At 35.0% G+C, this 25997-nt stretch overlaps 1 protein-coding gene across 2 annotated transcripts in view; it reads right to left on the bottom strand.

Annotated features, from left to right (window-relative positions):
- Med13l (mediator complex subunit 13L) overlaps positions 1–25997 on the bottom strand; it is a 274207-nt gene that overhangs the window by 129131 nt on the left and 119079 nt on the right. For both annotated transcript variants that reach the window (XM_010604106.2, XM_010604108.2), the window contains exon 3: positions 1755–1839. In XM_010604106.2, coding sequence (XP_010602408.1) covers positions 1755–1839 — 85 coding nt within the window. The remainder of the gene's footprint in view (positions 1–1754; positions 1840–25997) is intronic.

Genomic DNA, 25997 nt, shown 5'->3' with positions numbered 1-25997 from the left:
ACACATTCATTAATATTTTCCAAAAGAAATAAACTATTCTATCAAAAATGGTGAGCTACAATATTCAAATATATACTGTTTCATATATATATTTGGGGGGATACCAGAGAATGAACTCAGGACCTTGTGCTTGTGAGGCAGGAGGCAGCACCACTGAGCTAAATCCCCGGCCCTGTTTCATATATTTTTAAACTTTTATATAAAAAGAATTGTGTGTAAAGATACATTATTGAGCCTATAAAAAGCTTTACTCTGGCACAGGATTATGGAAATAATAAAGTTTCACATTTCACATTTCCCTGAAGGGAATTTGCGTGTACTTCTGTTTTATTTTTCAGTAGGAGAGAGATTTGCCTAATATTTAGAATATTTAAGAGTATTCAACTCTTTAAAAGAAAAATCAAAGCTTCTACAAGTATGTCACAACTTACTAAGAGATAGCCTCTAGGTCTACTCCAAATCACAAGTTAAAAACTAAGTTCAGAATAAAAAAAATAAAGACATATGATCAGAGGATCTAAGTGACCCAAATGATGACAATTTATCAACAAGAACTGGTGTATCCTAAGCAGCATCATAGTGATAGTACCCTAGCCAACAGCATGAAAGGGAAAAAATAATACTAGAATGCCTTTTAGTTTTGATTACTTAAATGTACTATCCTTACACTCAGCAAAAGAAGTAAAATAATTTCCCACAGAAGCTCTTACCTAACCCACTGTTCCTCATACAGTTTTCCCCTCAAAACACCACTAAGAGCCTAGAATGTATTATTATGCCATACAGGAGTTACTCAAACAACATCATGAAGGGACTTCCCCTGACTGAATCTGGTAGAACTTAAGCATTAAAATAAATACTGATAGTAATAAATTATAAGCCACTGAATAAAACAGGAATCCAGAAATCCAAATGTATACAACAAGGGAAGGAGAGAATGGAAAATTAATATTTCTAGTACTAAAAACAAAACAGTAACATTTACAAACTAGTAAATGACATTTTAATTAGGAAGAAGACAACTGCACAATCTCATTGTATCTGGCCACAGACTACTCACAAAAATAAGTGACAAAGATCGTAGATTAAAAAAATAAAACCATGAAAAAACCTGATAGATTACCTCTCTTAAGTGATTAAAAATGGTGACTTCCTGCCATGAGACACTGAGAACCCTACCTCAAACTGAGGAGCCAAAATACGGCCTGATATCACCACAAATGGCAATGTCAAAAAAGGAAAGAAAAAAAATATTTTCTGACTGTAAAGAGAAATGAAAACTAATAATGTATTATTATGGACTGAACCTTAAGGGGTGAAGCTAAAAGGAACATAAAATGGGACAATAGACAAAAATGTAAATTAAACTACAGATAGCATTTTAACAACATCAAATTTCCTAATTTTCTTAATTATGCTTATAAGAGAGTATTATCCTGTCCTTAGGCAACAAATACTTAAATACTCAAGAATAAAAAACAGAACATAGATCTTGAGTCTGCAAACAGTTCTGAGAATTTTAAAAATGAATTTTAAAAAAAGGAAGAAACACAGCAGAGCAAAGACATCTGGAAGCTCTATGTATTATTTCCAAAACTTTTCTAAGTCTGAAATTGTATCAACATAAAAAGAAATGAGATTTACATAATTTAATTTTTATGCTAGCAATAAAATCTTTGTATATAAAATTCTGAATACCTAGCAATATACTTGGGTGTTTCAAAACCACTATCAGACCTGCTGTTCTTTCTTACCTTTCTAACAGATTGTGGATCGCTTTGAAGAGCAGCGTCCTACATTCATAGGAAAGGCCATTTTCCCAGAGTCCTTCTTCCACAACTGAAAAAAAAAAAGAAAAGAAAAGAAAAAGAACCAGTAAAAAGGATATCCAAATAAAAATAAAGAAAATTTTAAAACATTTCTCTAAAGCAAAGTTATTAATGAGTTAATTTAAATGATTTACTCTCACACCACATGTAAGAAAGGAAGTTATAAAATACATTGGTACAAAAGAATATAACATGTTCAAGTCTTTGAAATATGAGCAATAACGTAATTACCCTCCCATAAACTTTGTCTTTACAACCTGCTTCTTCAAAATTTAAAATCATGGGGCCAGGGATTTAGCTCAGTGGTTCCACCACCTGCTTTGCAAGCACAAGGTCCCAAGTTCTATCCCCAGTACCAAAAAAAATTAAAATTATTTTGAAATTTTCAACTTAATTTTTCTATCTAGTAGCCTTACAAAGACTAATTTTGTTCAAGTTCTATTTAAAGATAAAAAGAATGCCACAAGTTAATGGAAAATACAAAATACTAATCATATCTGATGCATTGCTAAAATTTCTTTTCATAAATATTTAAGAAGATACAAAATTACCCCCAGAAAAGATAATTAGTATAATTCAAGGTAACTAAACCTTAAAAGGACTGGAAAACATTTGCAAAGAAATTTTCTTCTCCCTCTATTAGACAGACCAAAAAAAATTCACTGGTGGAAATTTTGATAGGGAATCATATACTGTAGGTGTAAAATTCACAATGTATTTTTAATGATTTTACCATACCAACAGACATACTCACATTCTCCAATCAGGTAGCACTTGAAAGTATTTACATTCATGACTTTTATCTGTAAAACCCTTTGGAATTATAAAACTGGACAAATAGTTTTTTTCTTGTAACATTTTAATTTTACTATTTATGCAGCTACTATAATTTGTCACAATTTCCCAAATCGACATTTATGAAAAACACTTTGTTATTTGTAGCTATAGAAACTGAAATAAAATACAACAAACACACAAACATTTCAACTAACAGTGACTGCTCAAGACAAAACAAATGTTTACTACAATCCTCATAAGTTATCATGAATCTCTCTTCTCATACATTCATCTTCTAAGTAGAGCTTTTCCTGGATAGGAATGACACCAACATCACAATAAAAAGAACAGTCCATATTCTTCTTTCCTAATGTGTCTGACCCTAAAACACCATCAACTTGAAGATTAACTGTTATATAAATCACTGAAGAGTGGAAGGTGATGATTAAACTACAACATTCTTGTCACTGAAGATTTTTACAAGAGCTCCTTTAGACTAATTGAGATGTGTTTATCACATCACTATTGTACATATATAAAAGAGATAATATAAGCAAAATAAATTTGTTGAAAATTCCTAAAACTAGATCAATATTCTAAATCCAACTATACTGAATCATTCTTCAACTTAGTCACTGATGTGTTTTTAATACCAATAATGTTTTATGTGATAAAGTGTGCTGGTAACAGGACTGGGGTAGGGAGTCTTACCCTTCTAAGTCCTACTCTTCCTAGTTTAGGATACCAATTCACCCCAGTTGTGAAAAGCTTTTAGCCAGGCATGGTGCATACCTGTAACACCACCACTCAAAATGAGGCAAGAGGATCACAGTGAGTTCTAGGCCAGCCTGAACAGCAGAGAAACCCTGTCCCCCATTCCCCCCAAAAAACTTCTATAGTTGAAATCTTTAAATATACTTAAAAGTAGATTAACAAGCCCCAATAAGTACCTCACCAAAATTATCATCTTTTTCAACAACTGTGTTTTTGGTTTTTTTTTTCCTTTTCTTGTATATAGTCATGTATATAGTCATGAACAGCTTAACAATGGATATTTTCTAAAAAATGTATCACATTAGGGTGATTTTGTCACTGAGAAGACATCATAGAATGTGCTGCACAAACACAGGTGTCACAAGTCAATCACTTGATGTAGCTTTTGGTGCAATCAAGAGACATAGTAGGAGCCAGGGATTTAGCTCAGTGGTTCCACAAGGGCCTGAGTTCAATCCAAGGGCAAGAGAGGGTGAGAGGGGGAGGGGTACTCAAACTGTAAATATATAAAGCAGTAATACAGTGATTTATTATCATGATCAAGTAATATGTACCATACATAATTGTATATACTATCTACATTATCTTATACATGATTATATGCAATACTAACAAAATAGTGTGTTCATGTGCACTAGAATCACTACGTCATCTCTAAGCAATAGGAAGTTTTCAGCTTAATTATAATCTTAAGGGACTACAATCATATGTGTTGACCTAAATGTCATTATGTGACATGTGACTATGCTTAAACAAATTTCAACCTAATCAGTTTGCTATCCAGCAAATCAGAATTTAAACAAGGTCTACCAATTGTGTTTTAGGCCTTCTTTTAAGGCCTGGAAACGTTTCAACTTCTTTTTTTAAAAAAACATGTTATTGACTTACTGAAGAAATCAGGCTAACAGTAAACCTCATGCTTACATCTAATGTTTCCCTCCTAATATTTACCATTTTCTAAGTTTTAATGTTGGTGCTACTTTGACCTTATCAGAAGATATCCAAAAAAAGAAGTTCTTATTTAGGTAGCAACCACAACTCTTTATTTCATCTTCAAAGGTTCCTGAATACTGTAAGTGAAACACAGGTGTTACAGTTGCCCAGCAAGCACAATGGAACTCTAAACAAGTATGAGCAGAGCTGGGCATGGTGGCACACGCCTGTAATCCCAGCACTCGGGAGGCTGGAGCAGGAGGATCGCTGGGAGTTCAACACCAGCCCGGGCTACTACATAGTGAGTTCCAGGTCAGACTCAACTACATAGTGAGACCCTGTCTCAAAAAAAAACAAAAAACAAGTATAAGCATGCAGAGAGAATGCCAATTTTATTCCAACTGCTGCCTGACCAACACAATTTTAAGATATCACTATGATTTTATCCTGATTTCAACAATTTGAAAATGTCTTAGAATGGATTCTTCTAAAAAAGAGTGAATACCAAAACCCCACAACATACAAATGGTAAAAGACAGACGTCTGCTCTCACCACTACTTTTCCACATCATAGCTGAAGCTTCATTCAGTATAAGAAGAACAGGCATATAAACAGGAATGGAAGAAATAAAATGCCAGTGTTTCACATCACACAATTGTTACATTAGGAAATTCTAAAAATTCTTATAGAACTAAAAGTGCCTAGCTAAAATACAAAGTCAAAATATACAAAATAGTCATATTTCTATATACCAGAATGCACTAAATACTTCTTTCTATATGATGGAATGTATAGTATTTCTAACATAGTTAGAAATTCAAAACTTTTAAGAGTCATTTACTGCATAAGAGAAAATCAGGAAATCCTTGAGTATAAATCTTATAAAATACATGTTAAGATCTACATTACAGAAACTGTAATACTGATGAAAGACATAAAAACACATGAAAAAAATCAATCATGGACTGCAAAGATCAATATTGTTAAGATGTCAGTTGGTCCCAAACCAATCGACAGAGTCAATTCGAGTCAACTAAAAATATCTGAAGGAAACAGAATACCTGAGTCTTATTTATATGAAAAAAGGAAAAAGAACAAGAAAAACCAGCACAATATAGTAAAAGTAAAACACAGTTGCAGGACTTACACCAACTGATTTCCAGATTTACTATGAAGCTGAACTAGACAAGGCAGTATGGTACTACAGAGCAGATAGACATGCAGATCAATAAAACGTAACAGTGAGTCCAGAAACACACTGACAAAATATATGGTCTTTTTAAGTTTGTTTTCAACAAAGGTGCCAAAGCAAATCAATGAAGAAAGAAAAGTCTTTTCAACAAATGGTGCTAGAAATCTCTCCCAACCCACCCGCTAGAGGGTGGTACCATAACCTCAAGCCATACAGTAACAGACGGTGGACTTCAATGCAAAAACTAAAACTTTTAGAAAGAAACAAAGGAAAACATTTTTATCAGTTTAGGTTAGGCAAAGATTTCATAGATATGATACCAAAAGCATGATCTGGAAAAGACAAACTGATAAACAAGGCTTTAAGAAAATGAAATTTTTTAACTCCTTGGAAAGTCATGTTAAATTACAGAAAAGGTCCACAGATGGAGGATAAAATTTAAAAATCATATATCTAACAAAGTTCTGTATTCAGAACATGCTTTAAAAAAAAAAAATCTCAAAACTGAACATTAGGAAAAACCTGACTTTTTAAAATGGGCAAAAGATTTGACCAGATACTTCCCCAAAAAAGATATATGAGTAGCAGATAATTATATGAAAATATCTTCAGCCATTAAAGAAATGAAAATTCAAATCATAATGAGATATCAACCATTAGAATGGCTTAAAAGAAAAAAAATGGCATTACTAAGTGCTGGTGAGCATGCAGAATTAAGTCACTGAAGGCCCTTCAGAAAATTTGACTTTAGCAATACTGCCTATACAGTCTGGCAATATTCCTCTGTGACATTGTGATATATATTTTTGCGTTTTATCTCACTTCCTGACATACAGTTCCTAAATCCTTTGGAATCTCCAGTGTGGTGAAAGCATCTTTTTCACACTGTTTGAGGAGATGGGGGTTGAGAGGCTCTTCCAGCTCAGCATGAGTACTGGTTGTCAGGAGAGACCAACAATGTGCTTAGAAGGCTGGAACTTTTAAGTCTTTCTCCCTCCACACCCTCTCCACTAACTAAGGGAGAAGAGAAGGGCTGAAAAAAAAATCCGAGGGCAATGTATGTTCCAAGAAACCTCTAAAATTTCAAATTAAATTAAATCTACAATGGCATGTTTAGAATCTAATAACAGATATTTGCCACCGTTAAATAGACAACAGTTCTTGACTGTTATACCTCAAGTACCAAGCTAGAAACTAAATATGCTCTCAAAAAGCTATAAAGACATGTGAAAACCATTCTAAAGAACAAAACTACTTTTAATACTTTACAACTTTACAAAAACAGATACTAAGAAAATATGCCTTATTTTTAAGACAGTAATTTAAAAAACTTATAGTCAAGATAGATTGTATATTCAGAAGCCAATCTTTAATATTTTACTCTATGTGCCAAGATATGAACCACACTATACATGCATGGGAAAGTGAGAAGATTACTCACAGTGACACTGCAGGCAAAGTGAAGAGTCTCTGGAAGTCAGTCACCACCATCAGAGTGTGGCCTTATTACTGAGAAGCACCTGCTTGCCTGTCATTACCCCTAACAGAAGCTAAAAGTGCTTATTCTCTTTTGCTCATTATCTCCTATAGTGTGAACAAGGATACAAATCCTAAATTTCGCACCTTTTTACTAAGGATTCAGGAACACAGAAAAGATTCTTCTGATGGTTCTAGAAACACAAGGTACAAAAATCAAGTTCTTCCTGCTGAAGTAGCACAGATACTACAGCATCTGTTACTTGATAGTGGACCACAATTTTCTCATTAAAACAATTCTGCAGTGCAGGTCCTAAAAGTGGAAAATATCTCTGTGAAAATCCAACATTCTTTTAATCAATTCTTTTTTTTATTTTGTAACTCTGACTCATAAAAAAAGTTATCCAAATTTCCATTCTATAAATGAAAAATCTAATGTTCAAGATTTAAAGAAACTTACCCAAGGTCATACAACTAATAACTCCAAGAATTTAGAGTCAAACTTAGCTATAGTCAGCCTAAAAGGATCAAAAGTCTTTCATATCTGCTTTTTTATGAGTAATATGTTAATTACTCCATTAGTTGAACTCCTTGTGGGGAAGAAATTAGTTTTCACAGCTGCAGTGATTAAACCTTTCAGGTATTTATAAATATGTGAGCTGACCTGATATTATGTGCCTATACCATCTAGATTTAGTTAAAATTAGCTTCAATCTAAAATCTCCTTAATACCTACTCAGTTAAGATTAGTATTACAGATGGGATTCAAACACAAATTTTCTAATGCTACCATCTATCCTTTTTTTTTTTTTTAACTGTACCACACTTTTCCATAGGTTAGTGCTGAGCAAACCCAAACATTTACCTGGTTTATCTTTAGCACTCACTAGAAAGGCAACCTGAAACACTCATGTTAAAATCTCCCTTTGTTTCAAAAATGTGTATCTAAAGTCAATGTAAATAGTTTAAAAAGTTTTGTAACTAGTTAAAAGTAACATTCTTAAAGGCTACACACAAGTGAAAATGCTTTGGTCATCTATTTGTAGAAGTCTAATACAGTCAGACACTTTCCTAATTAATTATCTGAGATATCCAGACCAAGTAAAGTTTAACGCAACACTTCATTGACTTGATGTTGAGAGTACTGGAGGAGATGGAAGTTGAGAGAAGCAAAACCTTGGTCTAGTTTCTACTTACATAAATGAGATTAGATGCCCTTAACATTTCACTTAAAGACAAAACCAACTGTCAAAAAGCTTCTAAGATCTGAAAACACTGTGCTCTAAGAAACCTACAATCTTATGACAAAAAGCTGATGCAGCAAGTAAAACAAAACACCTGTAAGCTCCCCCAGACTATATATATTTTTAAGATTGAAAAACACAAATTTTTAAGCCTTCTGGCAGGGGAGATACTGGAATTAAACCCAAGGGTCCTCTACCACAACCCCAGCCCTTTATCGTTTTTTTTTTCTTTTTTTTTTTTTTTTTTTTTTTTTTTTTTTTTTCCTGATGCTGAGGATTAAACCTAGGATCTCACACAGATTAGGAAAGCACTCTACCACTGAGCTACATCCCAAGACTTATTTTTTAGTTTGAGACAGGGTATTGATAAATTGCCCAGGCTGGCTTTCAAATGGCAGCCCTCCTGTCTTAGCCTCTCAAGTAGATGTGATTATAGGCTCTGGCTACATACCAGGCAAAAGCCTCTCTTTCAAATTCTCAACATAAATTTTTATTCTATAAGAATATAAAGTGATAAGAAAATTACTGTATAAACTACTTATAACTGCTTATAAATAATGGAAGTATATTTCTAAAAGTCTCAAAAGAAAAAGAACCATGAAACCTAATATACATGTTTAGTAAATGAGTAGCAGAAGTCAATCAAAACAATGAATTCCTGGGCCAGGTATTTAGCTTAGCGGTGCTGCCACCTGCCTGGCAAGCACAAGGTCCTGAGTTCGATTCCCAGTACCAAAAAAAAAAAAAAAACTAAAACATTCTCCTATTTTTATTTTATCTATTATGGCCAGATTAAGAATGAAAAAGTGCCGGGCGTGATGGCGCATGCCTGTAATCCCAGCACTCGGGAAGCTGAGGCAGGAGGATTGCTGTGAGTTTGAGACCAGCCTGGGCTACAAAGTGAGTTCCAGGTCAGTCTCAACTACATAGTGAGACCCTGTCTCAAAAAAACAAAACAAAAACAAACAAACAAACAAAAAAACAAGAATGAAAAGGCTAGGGTCAGGATTTAGCTCAGTGGTGCTGCCACCTGCCTCACAAGTGCAAAGTCCTAAATTCAGTTCCTGGTACTAAAAACAAAAGAATGAAAAAGCTGCCAGGCATAATCCCAGCATTTGGAAGACTGAGGCAGGAGGATCACTGTGAGATTAAGGCCAAACTGAACTATACAGTGAGACCTTGGCAAAAAAAAAAAAAAAAAAAAAAAAAAAAAAAAAAAAAACTGTGTATGACCACAGTTGCCCATATATAAGGAAAACTATTCTGGCCCTAAAGTTATCTCATCTAAATTGTAAAAGCTATAATCAGAATTTGAATTGCAGTTAAGAACCTTTTTAAATATAATAATCCCCATAATCAAGTATTTAAACTGTAAAATTACTATATAAATTTTTTTTAGGGGACAATGTGTTTTTTTAATAACATAAATTTAAAAAGCAGTAATTACTTAGTGCTCAAATAACTTTTCAAAATCCTCACAAATTACTATATAACCTCTTTCAACTTTGCAAAACATCACTCCTTGAAGAATTAATCAGCTTCTTTAAAAGAAAAATCACATAAAAGGTTCAGGAGTGAGGGGGTCTGTATGGCAAAAATCAAAGCATCATGTATTTCAATGACGCAGTGTTTCCCAGTAGAGATCCTGGAAAGATAGCCCTTCCAATTCCACAAGCAAAACTGACAGACTTTACCTGAAGGAGTAAAAATGGAGGAAAGGAGAAAGGAGTGACATACAGAGAAGCACACAGAATGTGAAACCATGAAGAAACTCAAGCTCATGCTTTTAGAATTCAGGTCACCCTGCCTTTCACAGTTTAAAAGGAGAATTACTTTCAAAGAATACATATTTCCTCTGAGCTATGATACATATTTCCTTTTAATGTATCATATTGCAGCAACAGCTGAAATGAACGTCTAGACATCAAAAACACTTCTTATTCCCACCTACTGCTTTTTTACCTCAGGCATCAAAACTAATGAAACCTATTATCCAGAACATTGAGTTCAGCAACCACTTTGGCCACTGCAAATATTCGAGGGGGAGGGGTACTTTTAGGGATGGCACTCCTTATTCACCCACTGAAATTACTGAAAATAGAATTTTGCTCCCAAATCTAGAAATACAAATAAATTAAAGTAAAGCGCATGAAACATGGAGATTGTTCCCCAGTTAAATTTCAGTAACAAGGAGCTAAAGATAACACAGCCCTGAGACAGACTACCTTTGTTTTCAACCTCTTACTGAAATATATAGAGCTCAAGTTTAAAAATTAATTTTTAAATTATTATATCTATATGCTAAGAACTACAATAAGCAAAAATTATATTAAGAAAATATTTACTAATTTAAGTTTACTAACTGAATCAAATAAAAATGACTATTTAATTTCTTAAAAAAATGACCCTCCAAAAAAATTGAGTATCTAATTTCTGAGTATTTTTCTTTAAAATTAACTTGCAAAAAAAACCAAGTAACAAAGTAGCATAAGGCTGCATTATGAAATACAGCACTATACCCATAAAAATTCCAATTGTATACAATACCATTAATTGATCAATTATGCTACCACTGATTGATTGTCTTGTAAAATCTGTATCTAAAGCCATTTTGACTAAATGAACTTATTTATATCAAATTCATCCCACTTAAGAGTTCTGACTTCCTGAATTGCTCAGGGATGTAGAATATTTGGTATTACTTAACTAATCTATGTTAAGAATGGATTTTAACTTTCCCAATGTCAACTCACTGATCAAATAAGAACTGGAAAAATAATTAGGGATAGAAGACATATATCAAAATGTTCCATTTGTTTGAATCTATTTCAATATTAAATGATTACAGCTACTGATAATACTCAGCAGACAGAAGCACAGTTGTGTTTCAAAAATTTAGTGGTATAATATCTTCTTAAGCAACCTCTAACAGCATGGTTCCTCTGCCAGTTGCAGTATAACCAGACATTTAATGATGGTTTATACACAGCAATGTACCAGTTAAGATATGACCCAAGTTAGCATTTCAATGGATCATAGGACTCCATGTAAAGCTAGTAAACTTTAAACTGAAGGAAATCATAAAACTAAATTTTTAGAGAAATTGCACAAGACCTTTAAGATACAAATGCTACAGAAAACAGCCTTCAGTGTTACTTTAACAGGTGCAGGCTGAAAAAGAAATCTTATACAATGGCTTTTGGCTACTGTTGACTTCTACAAAACAGTTTTGCCCCAATATATTCTTTAAAAGATTTTAAAACAATTATTACTGTTTTATCTTTTAAAACTATTAATATATTAATATCTCTAAAATATATAAACAAATAATATAGAAAGTTATTCACTGAAATTGATAGTTCTTTTTGATTACAGGAATAATAATGATTATTTTCTTCTTTATCTCTTTGTGTATATTTTCCAGACTTCCTTTGATGAATTTGCAGTATTTTTTATAAGCACACATAGTTTAAATACTTTTTTAAAAGGACTACTATTATTTATTAGACATCTATACCTTTTTCAAAAAAGCCACATGGTCAGAAATTACAGAGACAAAATATTGTTAGGACAGGAATCGTCACAAGATAAAATTAGACAAGGAAAACCATACATGTGACTCAGAGTATTTATTCAGACTCAGAGTATTCAAATCCATCAATGTTATAAATAAACACTTTCTAAACTTCCTTTAGAACAATTTTAGATGACTCGACTTTTGATTTCACATTGCCACACTGAACATTAAAAATTAAAACTATTCTCCTCCACTCTTCAGACACGATCTGATTTTAAATGTGTGTGCATGTGTGTGAGCGCACGTGCACGCATGCTCACACACACATGCAGAGCTTGCTACTAAAATTCTGACAGGGCAAGTCCCCAAATTGCCTTTTACACTAAAGCTCAAACAGTTGTCTGTCACCACTATTACAGTGAGTAATCCTTGCAGCTGTAACTGTTTGAAATGCAGCTGTCTCTTTGGCATTCTCTCCCCACCCCCCACTCACCCAGCATTTCTGTCCCTGCTACAATAATCTTAAAGAGCATTTTACAGGAGGCTTAGCCCTGGCTGAGGGCACTCTACAGCGTGACCGAGAGAACATGGAAACACGATTCATTAGACACGCCTGGAGTGATAACAATGGTGCTGCTTCTTGCTGCCTTTCATTTTGTACATCAGGCTGAGACTAATGCATTCTCGTTACACAAGCACATTTATAGACAGGAAAAAACTGTAATCACCTTTGATTAAGAGACAGCATATTTTTCCTATATGAGCCGCCATCCATACTGACATAGTAATTATTTTTTAACTGACAGGTTAAAGTAGCAAATGTAACAAAATAACAAGGGGTGGGGAGAGCAGAGAGAGAAGAGAGGGGAGATAGCAGGGGAAGGAGAGAGAGAGGGGAGAGAGAAAGGAAGAGGGAGAGGGAGAGAGGGAGGGAACAAGAGAACAGGAATGAATAAACTACAGTACTATGAAGCCCCGGGGACACAAAGGTCTTAACCATTATCCCTACCATCTCCTTGAGACATTAATGGTGCTCCAGCTTGTTTTCGGGTTGAAAGTCTATAGCAAATTCGATGAGACTCTTACTAAACAAACACATTCGATATATTTAACTCTTTGGAGGTAAAAATTCTAAGTTACTTTTGTCACTTTAACTGTGATTAACATTGGCCCACCTTCTCTACGCTTCTTTCACCACAGAACTACAAAATTCATCAACAGTATCAATCCTCTTTTTCTATTACTACAAATGATTTGTTCTTTGTTTTTGTCATCTAGTTTTACTATAAAATAATGTTTTATATAAAATGGTACAAGACAGAAAACCTGGTTTCTGTTTTAAGTTTAAAATATGTACTCATAAAATCAGAAATATAAAATAACTATGTCAGTTTATCACCTAAAACTCATAATCATTGCACCCGGTGAAAGTCTCAAGTATAAATATAAAAGCTCTAACTTAAGCTAGAAAAGGCATGAACATCATTATAATGCAACATGCAAAATCCATCTTGTTATGAGATTTTAAAAACTGAAGTCCCTCTCCACATCCTCATGCAACTGTAGCATTTTGTGAGTTATTTACATGAGATACTAGATTGTAGTTTTGGGGGTTTGGTAGTTGACAAGAAACAAGTGTCTGTCAGGAGCTGAAAATTATAGTCAAACCAAAATATCAGAAGGTATATTTTTGAAGGGTAGCAAATTCTGTACAGTTAAACAATTTTAAATGCTCTCTCTTCAATGTTTTAATGACGTGACTGTCTTTTGCACTAAGTTGTATGTATTACAAAACAATTTGCACATATAAAAATTTGTTAAAAGAGTAAAGAAATAAACAGAAGCAAATAGAAAATGTCAGGTTCATAAAACTTCAACACCGTAAATAACTTTTTAAAATAGGGCTGGGACATGTACCGTATATATCAAGATACAGCTCAGTGTTAGAGCCCTTGTCTAGCATGAGTGAGGATTTGGTTCAATCTGCAGCACTGAGCAAAAACACAAGCAGATAAAAAAGTCATACTGAAAAAATCAAATTTTTGTAAAACAGCAAAATGCCTGAACAATTTTAAGCCACTAGATTTTAGACCATGATACAGCAGGCTAGAAACCAAAACATATGCAGTTTATCTCTGATGTGTCTATAAATGGACCACTAAACTCTAGGCAGCTAAAGAGCACTATATGCATTGAAGAGACATCTAATGCACATCCCACTATAAAAAAGGACACAACTTTTTCATCATAAGGAATCATATGACAAACATAAGAGAAGATAATACCTATACAATTTTTACCTATAAGTATCCATCTTCTCTTATTTTGGTATTTGTACTGAATTAAATCACACCATACACACACACAGAGATACACACACACACACAACCTATTAATCACAGGCTTCTGTTTGGGGGAAAAAATTAATCTCATCACTATCAAACAGGATACCACACCAAAAAAGTATTTTTAAAACTTTTAGTTTAGGCTGGTGTAGCAGTGCATGACTATAATACTAGTATTCTGAGAGACAGAGGCAGGAGGATCACAGTTGAAGCCTAGCTGAGGCAACTTAGTGAAACGCTGTCTCAAGATTTTTAAAGAGACATAGCTCAGTGTGACCATCCTGGATTCATTCCGCAAAAGCCACCAATGAAACAAAACAAAAAAGTTTTCCATATGAATTTCTAGTGTTATTAGAATCTTAACAATAAAATTATTATTCACTTTTCATGGTTTTGGGGGGTGGTTTTTGTTTTGTTTTTCGGTACCAGGGATTAAACTCAGGCCCTTGCACTTGCAAGGTAGGTGGCGGTACCACTGAGCTAAATCCCTGGCACATTATTCACTTTTAAAAGCCAGAGTATAAAAGCCTGTGAAATAGTCTGTTTTCCAGTGTTGCAACATAATGTCTGAGGGGGAGTACTTTATAAAGGAAAATACATTTAATTAAACTCACAATTTTAGAAGCAGAAAACCCAAACAGCATGGTGCCACCTCTGGTGAGACCCTCTGACTTTATCATACCACAATGGATGGCATCATGGTATGAATGCACGGGAGAGGAAAGATGACACCATAAAACAGGAAGCCAGACAAGAGTAGACAGGGCAATCTTGCTCTTTCCCAACAACTCTTACAAGATCTAACCAGGGTCCTACAGAACTACCTAATCTCTTCTCTAGGACAAGGCCTCAAATGATCTAAGAAACTTCCAGAAAGCTCTACCTCTTAACATCAGCACATTTAGGACCAAGCTTCCAACACATGGAAACTGGAGGACACACTCTAATCACAGCACTCAAGTGTTCAAAACAGAAAGAAAAAGATTCTTTTTAGCTCAGTGGTGCCGCCAGCTCAGTGGTGCCGCCAGCACCTTCACAAGTGCAAGGTCCAGAGTTCGATCCCCAGTACCAAACAAAAAGCAAAAAAACCCAAAAGATTCTCAAGACCTTAAACTGAAAAATATCCAGGAAAAAGTTCTCTTTATCCAAAATTTAGCATAAAAGTTTCCAACTCATAAGCAAAAAAATTTATAAGTGATCTAAATATTCAACACTGTCAACATTTTTACTTCATATGGGATGTTCTAAAACCACAATATTCCTTTGCATTAACACAATTCAATATGCAAATGCCAAGTACTTTAGGAAATGAAAATAAGTTACTTACGCAGTGGCCTGAACAAGTTCAATGTTATGTTCTTTGTAAAACAGGCTACATTATTTTGACAGAGACAGGTAAATATTAAAGTTTTGTAAAGAGGACAGATCTGCAAACCACTAGAAAAGGCAAAGGAGTAAACAGTGTCAGAAAACCAAAACCCTGGGCCACCAGCACTGCTAAAACACTGCCCTGACTCCGTTTCTTTCGTAATTCTCCCTACTTTCTTTGAGGTCCTTTCCAGCTCTAAAATTGCATGATTGTAACAAGATGCACTAAAATGCAGGAAAGCTTTCCAAGATAGAGTCTAAGAATTTGAAATGTTTACAAAGTCCTAGCCTATCTATTACTCATCACAAAATCTAGAACACAAACCAACAAGAAAGTTAAGTATTTCAAGTTAAATCAGCTTTCTTTGATAGACCAGCCTTAGAATTGATCTAACATTTAAAACAGGGTACAGTCCAAACAATCAACTTATAAATTACCTTTTGTAGCATACAATATTCTTTGGCCGTATTAATTTTTCTATAGTTTAAAAACTAGCTATTACAGAGCCGGGTGTGGTGGCACACACCTGTAATCCCAGCCCTCGGGAGGCTGAGGCAGGAGGATCACTGTGAGTTCGAGACCAACCTAGGCTACATAGCGAGTTCCAGTTCAGTCTCAACTTCATAGTGAGACCCTGTCTCAAAAAAAAAAAAACTAGCTTTTACAAAGTATAACAGTCCAAAAGCATTTCAGAAGGGAAAAGAGAGTGTGTCTGTTGATGATGGAGCATTTGGGCCGCTTTGGGTGTGTCTAATATTTCTTGGAGAAATCATCAGATACTTGGTATTTAATAATTCATTTCTGTATGCAATTTTCTGTTGTAACTCACAATTTTGAAACTTTGTGCTTTAAAAACAAAAAACACATATGAAACAATAGAAGTTTAAAAGTTACTACCCACTCAGAATAACTTAGCAATTCAAATAATAATGAAAAAAAGCCTAAAGAAGAAATGGAGCATGTCAGGCCTTGTTCAGAGATACACTAACACACTGTGAAGGACAGATACTATTGTTCAGTTTCTTTTATAATTCAGATTCATCAAGAACGAAAGCTTTTTAAACTGTGTACTATCCCTGCTTTTACTCCAGGCTCTGCAAATCTTTTCTCTGTAAGAGTTAAAGCAATCTCTGCAAAACTTGAGTCTTAACCATGGTACCACCCATGTTCCTCACCAAACTTCCACAGTTCTAGGACTCAATTCAACCTGCTTTTGCATCTCCCACTTTTTACCAGTTTCAACAGCATGAGCCTCTGTTTCTCTCACACATTGAGCTCGGGGACTCTGCTTTCCCCATTTTCTGTGTCTGGGTGATTAGTCCTCAGGTCAGCCTCCTCCACAAGACACCCGCTCTTAGGCCTCCTAGTCCAAATAGCTCCATTTCTCAGAAATGGAAATTCTGAGCAATTGCTTTGTTGCATACAACTATAAGAAATTATTCATTTCTTTGTCTATTACCTGTCTTCTCATCCACACACAGAATCTCAGCACTGTATCTACAGGGTCAAGGTTAATCCTTGTGTGCACAGAACCTTCCACAAAGAAAAACACTGGGACTCTTCAGAAAAAAAAAAAATTCAAACTGGAGCAAAATGCAACCGATCACCAAAATACAACTTATTTGTCTGCATATGCCTTGCTCATGCTAACTACATGCTCTATACCAAGCTACATCATCACCTGTTACACAACTTTTAAGACACAAAATTATATATAACACAGCAGCATAGCGTGTTTCTAAGGATTTTATACTATGCAAAAGGGCAAAATGACACTTCTACAAAAGGCTTAGCTTTTTTTCTACTTTGAATCTAAGTTGTGATTGTATACTATTACCAGGAAAATCAACTGGGGTCATAATTAAAGCAGGCACAGTGGTATACACTCATAACCCCAAGCTACTCAAGACACTGAGGCAGGAGGAAAATAAGTTCGAGGCCAGTCTGGGCAACTTTGTAAGACTGTATTATAAAATAAAAATTAAAAAGCTGTCAAGACGCATCTCTGGCAGAGTTACTTGCCCAACATGCATGAGACTCTGGGTTCACACCCCAGTACAAGAAAGAGAAGGGAAGAGAAAGAAAAGATTTCTGTAGAACAAGTATATCGAAGTGATGAGAATGAGATTTTATTTAAATCCTAAATAATTAACAAAGTTAGAGTGACTAAAAATATTACTGAGGAAAATAAATCAAGAAAATAGGTCAAATAATAATAAACAACAGTAAACTAATTTAAAACAAATAACAGGGACTTCCATGATGATGGTGCAGTCAATAGCAAAGAAACAGCTTCTCTGAGTCAGGGTGCGCAGACACTGAAATATAGCAACCTGAGGAAGAGAAGGAGGAGAGAAGTGGGTCCCGCACACCCAGCAAGGATCTGAAGTGAGAACTGAAGTTCACAGAGAGAGCAAAGAGAGACTTCAACAAAGAAGGAGGTGGCAAGCAGTGCTTCCTCCATGAGCCCTGGCTGGGGGCAGGCAGGGTTCCTTAAAACTGCAGACAGAGGGCAACTACTGGCAGTCCCAGAGACCTCCATGGAGAGATGTACCAGTGGAGCAGAGCAGCAGACAGGGTGGACCTCATTGGCTGGTGAGTTATTTGGGTTCAGGCTTCCCCGAGGAGAGGGTAACTGGCAGGCAGCCATCTTGGAGAGAGGCCAACTGAGTTCACAACTCAGAGCAGCTGTGGGCTGACATCATCTGGCGGCTCCCAGTGTCAGGGTGAGAAGGAACCAAGTTCAAGTCAGCAGGAGTCAAGGAGCTGAGTTCAAGCCAGCAGGGAGCTAAGTTCAGGCCAGAAGGAGGCACAGACAGAGTTGTAGGGTGAACAAATCAAGTTCTAGCCTCAAAGCCAGAAACCAGCCTGAACTTCAGTGGAACTAAAAGGGCAGGCTTGCAGGGATTATCTACTACCCTGCCATAAATCTACTGCTGGTTTGCAGGTATTAAGCAACACAAATCTGGGCTCTGTCTGCCCACTCTGACTATGAGTAACAACAGAGACATGCCCTGAAGTGAACATTTTTTTTCTTTTCTAAAGTTTTTGTTTTTCTATTTTTCTTGAATGTTGTTTTTTAATTAGTGCGAACATTGTTTCTAGGGTATTTTTGTTGTTGTTCTGTTATTATTTCTTCCTTCTCTCCTGTCTTCTTCATAGTTTCCCCAAGTTCTTGTAATTTTCCTCTGTCCTCTAGCCTTGCCTCTAACCTCTTCCTCTTCTTCTATTTATTTTCCCCCTTAACCCCTTTTAAATTTTTCCCCCCCGAGGTAAAATCACCACATTGAGGGCATATTTACTGTATAGAATTTTCTGGTTTGTTTTACATTTTGTTATATAACCACAAGTATAGTTCATACAGTTAAAGGTGACAAATTAATAGTTAGCAGTTTGTCATTTTCTAGGCTGACGCTATTGTTACTGCTGATTGTAGTACTCATTAGTCAACATGGCATAACTGTTTTAATCAGTTGTTTTTCCTTGTCATCAAGTCTGAGATTGCCTAAGGGTCATACACAATACTATAGGCCACTGCCAAAGAAACAGGGGCTAGGACAAACAGGCAGCAACTTCTCATCCCCAAAAAAACAAACACTATCATGATTTGAGTCTCCTACACATTTAATGCATTAAGATCAATTTTAAATTATAAAACTTCTATTCCGATAAAACTTTACAAATAGAATTAACTCAGCTTCTTTCCTATACACAACTGATTCTATGAAGTCTATAGACTAACCTTTTTATCACTATAAATTAACAATGTCCTATCATTTTCTCTATATTTCCAATAACTATGCTTACATATTATGTATTAAAGCTGTATTATGTACTAATAACTACATGTAAATAAGAATATATGTTACTTGTTCCATTCTGTTAGATAAAATGAACCTAAAGTCACTATGTATTTACCATAAGCCAATCTATAAAACCCAAGAACCTTTTATTTTTTCTTAGTAAAAAAAAAACAATGCAAAGAAAAATTGTGTAGAAAAATACAGAATCATTTCTATGGAAGTTTTATCAATTTTATACAATTTCTCTTCCTGGGAATCAGCTTCAAAATAATTACTCTCATATACAGGTTTGTTCATATAAACAAAAATTTGCAATTCTAAACAATTTTAAAAACTGAATTTATTGTTTTTAATCAAGTATAATTAAGGGATATGTGAATCAATATGCCTCAATTTGAAAGACAATATTTAAAGGATTTATCTATTGGAGGAAGACAAATATACTCCAGATAGATTACTAAAATCCCCATTTTTTCAGCAGAGCTACTTAAAATGGTGAATAGAGAAGAAACAAATACAATGGCTCTTTTAAATGGACCTGACAACTATTCACTATTCATATTTATTTTATATCCTTTGTCTGGAAAAACCAAGTCCCTTCCTAAGTTTCAATTAGTCCTAATACTGTTTGTTTTTGGTTTTTGGTTTTCTTCTCTTAGCATTACAAAGGTGAAGTTAAGACAAAGCCATAAAACTACAGACAGTAATTAAGAAGTGGATTTTTGCCTACTCAAACCAGATATTATACCTTGCCAAAGGAGAACCTCTGTTATAAAATAAGACTATTCACAAGGTAGGATGAATCAGCTGGGGTAGTCACCAAAAGTTCAGAGCACTGTCAAAGGCAGTATCAATGCTTTTGTCTAAAAGACCTGAGACACTCTCTGAACACCTATCACTTTCCAAGCAGTAAACAGTTTTATTAAATTCACAGACCACCTAAACAATCTTCTTGAAAATGTTTAACACTTCTATGAATTAAAGAAAAATATTCTTGGCCACAATTGAATAATATAAAAATGTTTTATACTTGCTTTACTTCAGTTCAGATTAAGAACAATTACTTTAAAAATAAAACTCTCCAGATTGTGCAGTTTCAATTTTTCCACCATTTTCCACAATTTAACCAAGAACTGGAGAAGTTGTTGATACCCCAAAATCTCATTTAAAAAAAAATATATCTTTGATAACATGCCTAGTTTTTTTTAAAATATTAATGAAAAGGTTATGATATCACAAGCTGAAAGGCCGTTTTAGAAATGAGCAAGTCAAGCTTGTCAAAAGGCCAGAAAGGACATTCTGGAAAGAATGATAAGCATCTTGGAATCTCACTACTTCTCCCACACACTGAGCTCCAATCTGCATCCTTTTCTGTCTGAGCCAATGCACTTGATGGGTATGATAACAGATGGGTCATTATATCTGCCAACTTCCTGTGATGTACTGTATGGGGACTGATAATTTAGTGACTACAGAAGTCCTACAACAGACAATACAAGCAACACTGGCATTCAGTAAATAGCTGCATGCCGTCCTTTGACAGTCTAGAGATGTTGAATATATGTGGATTAATGTACAATATAAACTCTGTTCAAGTATCTAAGTCACATTTTAAAAAATACTCAAATGTCTTATTAGAGTTTCAGCACCAGTTTTATTAAAATACACATGAACATTTTTTTAAGTATCTATTATGAGTTCAATTTTCAGGTTTCCCAATCTGGGCAAAACTGAAATTTAGGAAAAACCGTGTGCTGTAAGGAGCTGTCTTTTACAATGAAAGATGTTTAGCAGCATCCATGGACTCTGCCCATTAAACAGCAATAGGACCCTATGCCCAGTTGTAGCAATCAAAATATGTCTTCAAACATTGCTAAAACCTCATGGGGGACACAATCACCCAGCTTAAGAATCACAGGAGACAGATTTTCTATTCTAATGTTTATTTGGGCAGCAAGAGGATTTATTAGGAAAGGGAAGTACTTATTTATGGAAATTATACGCAAAATAATCAAACATTATCTATATGGTATGTATAAGTACATATTACTTTTAAAAAAGCTATCTGAAAAATGGAGTAGACAAAATGTTCCAGGTCGCACAGGGAACTAGAAAGGCAACTTCCAATAACCAATATGTAGGAAATAAGTTTAAGTCTCAGCAAAACAGAAGAAAAACTTCACAGCTCAGCCACAACACTATTTACAACTGATACTGATAACATCACAAATCCTCATCAAATAAAGTACATTTATGTTGGGTACTAATTTACAGAATTGTCAACTTTACCAGATGCTGAAAAATGAAACTCTTAATAGAGGGAGGGGGCACAAAAAGAAGAAGTGTTATGTACATGTACCAACTCCCCATGATGAATGTAATTATTATGAACTACAAACCCACTACTACTAAAGATTTTTAACAATCAAAAAAATTAAGTGCTCTAGGTTTTAGGCTATATTTTTTACAAACTATACATGCAAGTATGTTGTGCATTCTTTCAAAATCCCACTGCAATCACATTTCAGAAAGATCATTATCAAATTAAGTATAGATATGTTATTTTATTGACACATTTCTGGAACCTGCTACGTTTACTCACATTATTAAGTGGAGGATTAGTTTTTCAATTTTGCAGCAATTCTAATGTAATGTTATAAAAAGTCCATAGCACAAGATCTCTTGAAAAATATTGTTTTAGGATACCTGTATTTGGAATAAATATCTGTATTTGGAATAAACGTCCTATAATCAAATTAAATATGCTATTTGCACAGGAAAACATGGCTTCTCATTTCTTTAAGCCTGCTCTGTATGCAATTTCACTATTTGCCAATTCAGAGGTACAAGGTGAAAAGAAGTGGGAAAAAAACAGACCAACTGGAAGAAATGAATACAACACGATGCTTGCTACTACACAGACGCAATTCTTTTTTAGGAAAAAATAAAACTTAAGTTAGATTTATAATGATAAAACAGCCATAAAGAGAAGGATCCTTGGTAATTTAACAGAGGGAAAATAAATGAAGGAATACAATGTCCCCTAGCTAATAAAGGCTACTAGCAGTATAGGGAAGGAAAAAAAAATCAATTTCTAAAGTTTCTACAGTTTGTCTCCTCCCTTTTCCTAGATTTCTGCCTCTTTCCTGGTACACAGGTAACCTTCATGTTATTTCTAAGGTGCATCCATCCATCCCGTCAGTCAACACTCCCCGGAAAACCAGTACTGAGCTCCCTTCTCCTCCTTTCCATAGAATTCTTCAGGCAGTACCTCAAATCTAAATGACAGAAAAAGAAGTCTCAACAATCTCTGTGCCTGTGCACAGAGAAAAGCTGGATCCAGCATGACTGTAGACCAAGCCAGTACTAAAATTCCTTCTCTGCTCAAAACTACCATACTCAGGCTCTGAGACCCTGGTAACCAAGCAGGAGGCCTCTGGATTCCGAACCAGATAAAGGCTCTGAAGTCACAGTTCAGTCAGTTTGGCACAAAATATTTTCCAAAGCTGGCTGTTATGACATAGCTCATCCCATATGCCTAACACACATCCAAGGCACCTACTGTCTCACAGTAAATTCAATACTTCAATTCACACACACAAAAAAAACTAAAACAATTATAGTACTGCACACTAGCTTTACAGTAACATAATCTGGGTTACAAATCATTATGGATAAATAGTACATTAATGACGGAATAGCTAAATTTTAAAGGTACATGATTTCATTACTAAGCACACTGTAAATAAGATTCAGTGAAATAAAATACTTAACAATTTACAACAATAATGTGAGGGAATGTTATGAAAATACTATGATATAACTCAGGGGCTATTAGAAAACTGACACACAAAACTGATTATGTGGCTTTTAATTTATGTATGTGTCCACTCAGCCAGTATTTACTGAGTGCCTAGAATGTATTAAGCTTTATTCTACAGACTAACACAGCAGCAAACAAAACAGGTTTTTCACAAAACTTCCAGTTTAGTTTAAAAGAGCAGATTAAACAATAGTTTTATTTACATAAAATATTCCAACTCATGTTAAATGCTATGAAGACAATAAAACATAAGAGGTCAGTAGGAGTAGGATTCGCATGGCTGCTTTAATAACTTGAGATGGCAGTTTTAAAACAAGCTCCCAAATTCTGACACGTTTCCTATTGAGAGGTAGGCCCTGTATCTCTTTCTCTTAAAAACAGGACTTAAGGTTGCTTCTGCCATGGAGTGAGACATTATGCAAGCTCCAAGACTAGTTCACAAAGGTCCTGTAGCTTCGACTTTGCTCTCTAGAATACTGGGTGTCTGGAAGTCTTGCTATAATAAGTCTTACTATTCTGAGGCCACTATGTTGAAAAGAAGATCAAGCCACACGGAGGCCAAGTCATCCAGAGAGGCCACTTGTGGGAACTCCAATCAATCCTAGCTCATCCTAGCCCTCACATGAGTCAGACAGGTAAGTAAAGAAGCCTTTAGATGACTGCAGCATTCAGCCATTCAACTGTCCTAGTTTTCCCAGATGAGATCTCAGACACCATGGTGCAAAGCTAAACTATACCAACTATATCCTTTCCACATTAATGACCTAAAGAACCTGTGAACATAATAAAACAGTCGTGCTTTGTACACCACGAAGTTTGGGGTGGTTTGTCACATGGTAATGACAACTGGGGTTAGGGAACAATTACTCCACAGAGTTAGCATAAACTCTGAGGCCTAATGCTGTCAAAGAGCCCAGGTCCTAAGATGCGAGGAAAAGGCCACCCAAAAACACCAAGTACAAGCCACTACAGCAGGAAGGAACACGGTGGTATGAGGTAAGTCAGTCAGACAACAGGGACTAGAGATGCACAGATTTGTAAGCCTTGATAAGTTATTTAGAAGTAATTTTCAGTTTTTTAAGAAGCCACTGCCATACTTTAGGACTATTTTTCAAAACTCTCTTTGGTTACTGTGTGTTTCTTGATTGGGGGGGCGGGGTACCGGGGTTTGAACTCGGGTTCTTGTGCTTGCAAGGCAGGCCACCGAACCACTGAACTAAATCCCCAGCCCCGTGTTTCTTGATTTTAAATGAGGAAACCAAACTAAATACGGTATGATTCCTTTAGATCTACCATGCAAGTAATCAGTTCTCCAATGAGGGCTCTAGAAAACCCGTAAGCCCTCCACAACACATTTTTTTTTTAATTTCCACAAAACTGGGTAACCTTTTAAAATTAATATTTATTTGAGTTCATCAGAATGACCTCTTCATAACTGAACACCACCGATTTCAGTTTCTATGTTTACAAGTGTGGTTCCCACTCCAGGGCTAATGAGAAAAGAACACAGACTTAGTGTGTATGTTATAGGTGTGTGGGTGTGAGAGAGAGAGAAAGATGTATTCACACCAAATGAGGGCCACATGAGCTACAGTATATTGTGCCAAAGAAAGTTTTATGGCAGTTGAAACAAGAGGAAATGGTGGAAGAACTGAGTCATCACACCTTCCACAGTGAAACAGGCAGGCCAAAATTAAAGGATTTGTTTCTAGGCAGACAGAGAAACTTATATTTCAAGCAAACATGAGGTAGCATACTATGCATTCTTAATCTGTATAAAAATTGTTTTATAATTATTTAACAAGTTAGACACAAAGTCATTTATGCTAAATCAATGGTGTTTAAATCTCTAAAGTCATTATATATAATAATATTAGTGAATATACACTGGTGGCCTTCACAGCATCATATAACATATTATGTGCATATTTCCATGAACATTTGATTTTCCTGAATAAACTTGTGATCAGGTGATCTAGTGAGAAAATGAATTAAGATATATTATGTATATGTCCCAACTCCCTATAAAGAATGTAAACATTATGTACTACAAATACATAGTAAAGAAAATCTGGAAAAAAAGATCAGGCGATCCATGCCAATTATTTTAAGTTAGAAGAAGACACGTGAGGTGAATCCTCAGTAAAAACAAATAATCAATATAATCTTAAAAGAACGGTGTTTCAAAGACTGGTCTTCTCCTTCCACCTCTGTCTTTAGTTGGCTAAATCCTTCACATTTTGTAAAATCTAACTCAAGTTCATTTCCCTAAACAGACATTTCAATCTATTCCAGCCCAAACTTCTTTGTGTCTCTAAATTCTCAGATACTGTCTATGCCATTCTTACACATGCTGCCTGGCCATGTTAACTATTCTGTGCATATATCTTGTCACTAAGATAGATGATGATAAGATGATAATGGCAGTGGTGGTGGTAAGGTGATAAAGATGAAGACAGAAGCAGTAGTCATCATTTATTAAGTGGTAATATATGTTCCAACTATAAAGCTCATTCACCAAAATACCCTTACAAGATAAATATAATCTATAAGGAAAGTGAAAGGAAACTGACGCAATAGGAATTATGTATTTTTGTTGAGTCAACAAAGTAAAGGAATGAGCTAGACAGTTGGAAAACATAGGTCTATTTGTGACACTACTGTTTATCAAAGAATGAGCCTTTGGAAACTCATGAGAACTCCGGGATGTATGAAAGCTAGGCCAAAATTCTCAGGAACCTCAAGTTACATTAAAACCTCAAGGACATGAGCTTGAGAATCTATTAAAAAAATCTTCTGGAGAATATTTTTACATGCAAGGAAGATTAAATAATAGGCTGTAGCCTGTGCTATTTTGCCTCCATTTAGATTGTTATTTCTAAGAACAGATAACTTATACAGGACTTTGTCTGAA

Source organism: Fukomys damarensis, unplaced genomic scaffold (assembly GCF_012274545.1).
Source record: "Fukomys damarensis isolate Sample0158 unplaced genomic scaffold, DMR_v1.0_HiC HiC_scaffold_12, whole genome shotgun sequence".
In the NCBI taxonomy this organism is placed as follows: Eukaryota; Metazoa; Chordata; class Mammalia; order Rodentia; family Bathyergidae; genus Fukomys; species Fukomys damarensis.
The sequence above is the reverse complement of the archived record's forward strand: the minus strand, read 5'-3'. Positions and strand labels throughout refer to the sequence as shown.